Genomic DNA, 2,113 nt, shown 5'->3' with positions numbered 1-2,113 from the left:
TATTGACCACAGATGATTATTGATTGTTAGACTACAGCTGATTATTGACTATTGACCACAGCTGATTATTGATTATTGACCACAGCTGATTGTTGATTACTGACCACAGCTGATTATTGATTATTGACTACAGCTGATTATTGATTACTGAGTACAGCTGATTATTGATTATTGACTACAGCTGATTATTGATTACTGAGTACAGCTGATTATTGATTATTGACTACAGCTGATTATTGACTACAGCAGATTATTGATTGTTAGACTACAGCAGATTATTGATTGCTAGACTACAGCTGATTATTGATTATTGACCACAGCTGATTATTGACCACAGCTGATTATTGATTATTGACCACAGCTGATTATTGATTATTGACTACAGCAGATTATTGATTGTTAGACTACAGCAGATTATTGATTGCTAGACTACAGCTGATTATTGATTATTGACTACAGCTGATTATTGATTGTTAGACTACAGCTGATTATTGATTACTGACCACAGCTGATTATTGACTACAGCTGATTATTGACTACAGCTGATTATTGACTGTTGGACAACAACCAAGGTTATTGATTATGTTTTTCCAGCTGCAGCTTCACTTGTTCTGTCTGTTCACTAAACCACCAGAACCAGGGTTTTTCTCACCATCTGGTCCATGAAGGACACGAAGCACCAGAACGCGTCCACCTCGTTCTCCATCACATACAGGATCGGTGACAGAAGGTCACTCATCCCCTGGACGTAACCTGGATGACAAAAGGACAGAAATAGTTATTCACCAGTCTGCACAACTTTTAGGTCGTGTTTGACCGAGTTTACATCATCTTGGACTCATTCTGCACAAATCTGAATTCATCTGCATATCTGACACAAACTAGCAGCTCGGTGAAAACTCTGGTGTCTCGTGTTTTCAGGTTTGTGCAGGTTCACCTGTTCCACAATGATGCATGCTGAAGACTAGAACCTGTTCGATGTTCTGCAGTAGAACCAGTTCTGAAGGTTCTAACACAGAGTTAAAGTCTCACCCAGGTCAAAGTCGTACATGCAGTAGGTCATCAGGATGTCGTGCAGCAGAACCAGGCCTGGGTTGTCGATGCCTTCATAGAACCGGTTGGTTCTGTCTGTTCGGTTCACGTCTTTCTCTGAAACGGACGAGGAGAACGTCACAGAACCTGATCACAGGTACGGATCTCTAAAACACCCCGTACAACGTAGTTTGATCAACTTTTCACTGTCATACAGGTAAGAGAACATTCTGGACAATATCAGAGTTATTCTGGAGTAATCTTGGTTTCCGTGCTCTGTGGACCAGAACCAGTCCTCCTCAGGATTCCCCAGATAACAGAACACAGCCTCCTTCTGCTTCCACGGGATGAAGAGAATAAAGTGAGTTTGTTCTCACCGATCAGACTCCGATAGTCTCTCAGTCTGGAGTTCCTTCTCTCCTGCTCTTCGCTCACTGATTTCCACTGAAGCTTCATCCTGAAGTATTCGTCGCTGTGAGCAGAAACACAGTTTATAGCCAAGCAGCATCTCCATGTCTGAGGACTGCTGTCCTTTAACCTGCAGCTGAAGTGTTTAACAGCAGACCCTCAGAGAACAAAGCGAGAGGCTCTGAAACCTCAAAACATTCCATTTATTTGGTCACAACAACAGAAATCTGCACAGAGAGAAACTGGAGAAAGCATCTAGTCACAGTTGAGTTATGTGAACAGATGGACGTTATTCACTGTAAATCAGCTACTTCATCAGCCAACGATTAAATGAAGCACCTAAACATCCTCTCATCCGCTTCAATCATTTTCGATGTGGAACAGCAAAGAGTCTTGACTTGAACATGAAGTGAAGTGAATGTGGGTCAAAGCGTTTTGTCTCACAAAGAACAGACTCGACTGTAGAACAACAACAACTCGTACGTTTTGGCTCTTTGCAGAACTTTCCTCTCCTCCAGCGAACTCTCCCACGGAAAATACCCGAGAAGAAACTTCCAGGCTTCTTTCCTCACAGCGTGACACAGACCCTGAAAAACAGCAGCAAACACATGGGGAACATATTTAGAACACATGGAGAACATGTAGAGAACACATGGGGAACACATTTAGAACA

General features: G+C 42.3%; 1 protein-coding gene across 1 annotated transcript in view; it reads right to left on the bottom strand.

Moving 5' to 3' along the window:
- Window positions 1-400: 400 nt before the first annotated feature.
- The window catches only part of tbc1d15 (TBC1 domain family, member 15), an 8,307-nt gene continuing 6,594 nt past the window's right edge, over window positions 401-2,113 (bottom strand). The window contains exons 9-12 of the mRNA XM_008294388.1: window positions 1,924-2,027; window positions 1,410-1,504; window positions 1,033-1,149; window positions 401-753 (exon numbers count right to left, since the gene is read on the bottom strand). Of these exons, the coding sequence (XP_008292610.1) occupies window positions 623-753; window positions 1,033-1,149; window positions 1,410-1,504; window positions 1,924-2,027 (447 nt within the window). The 3' untranslated portion in view covers window positions 401-622. The remainder of the gene's footprint in view (window positions 754-1,032; window positions 1,150-1,409; window positions 1,505-1,923; window positions 2,028-2,113) is intronic.

This window comes from Stegastes partitus, unplaced genomic scaffold, assembly GCF_000690725.1.
Source record: "Stegastes partitus isolate 25-593 unplaced genomic scaffold, Stegastes_partitus-1.0.2 Scaffold958, whole genome shotgun sequence".
NCBI classification, from domain to species: domain Eukaryota; kingdom Metazoa; phylum Chordata; class Actinopteri; family Pomacentridae; genus Stegastes; species Stegastes partitus.
The sequence above is the reverse complement of the archived record's forward strand: the minus strand, read 5'-3'. Positions and strand labels throughout refer to the sequence as shown.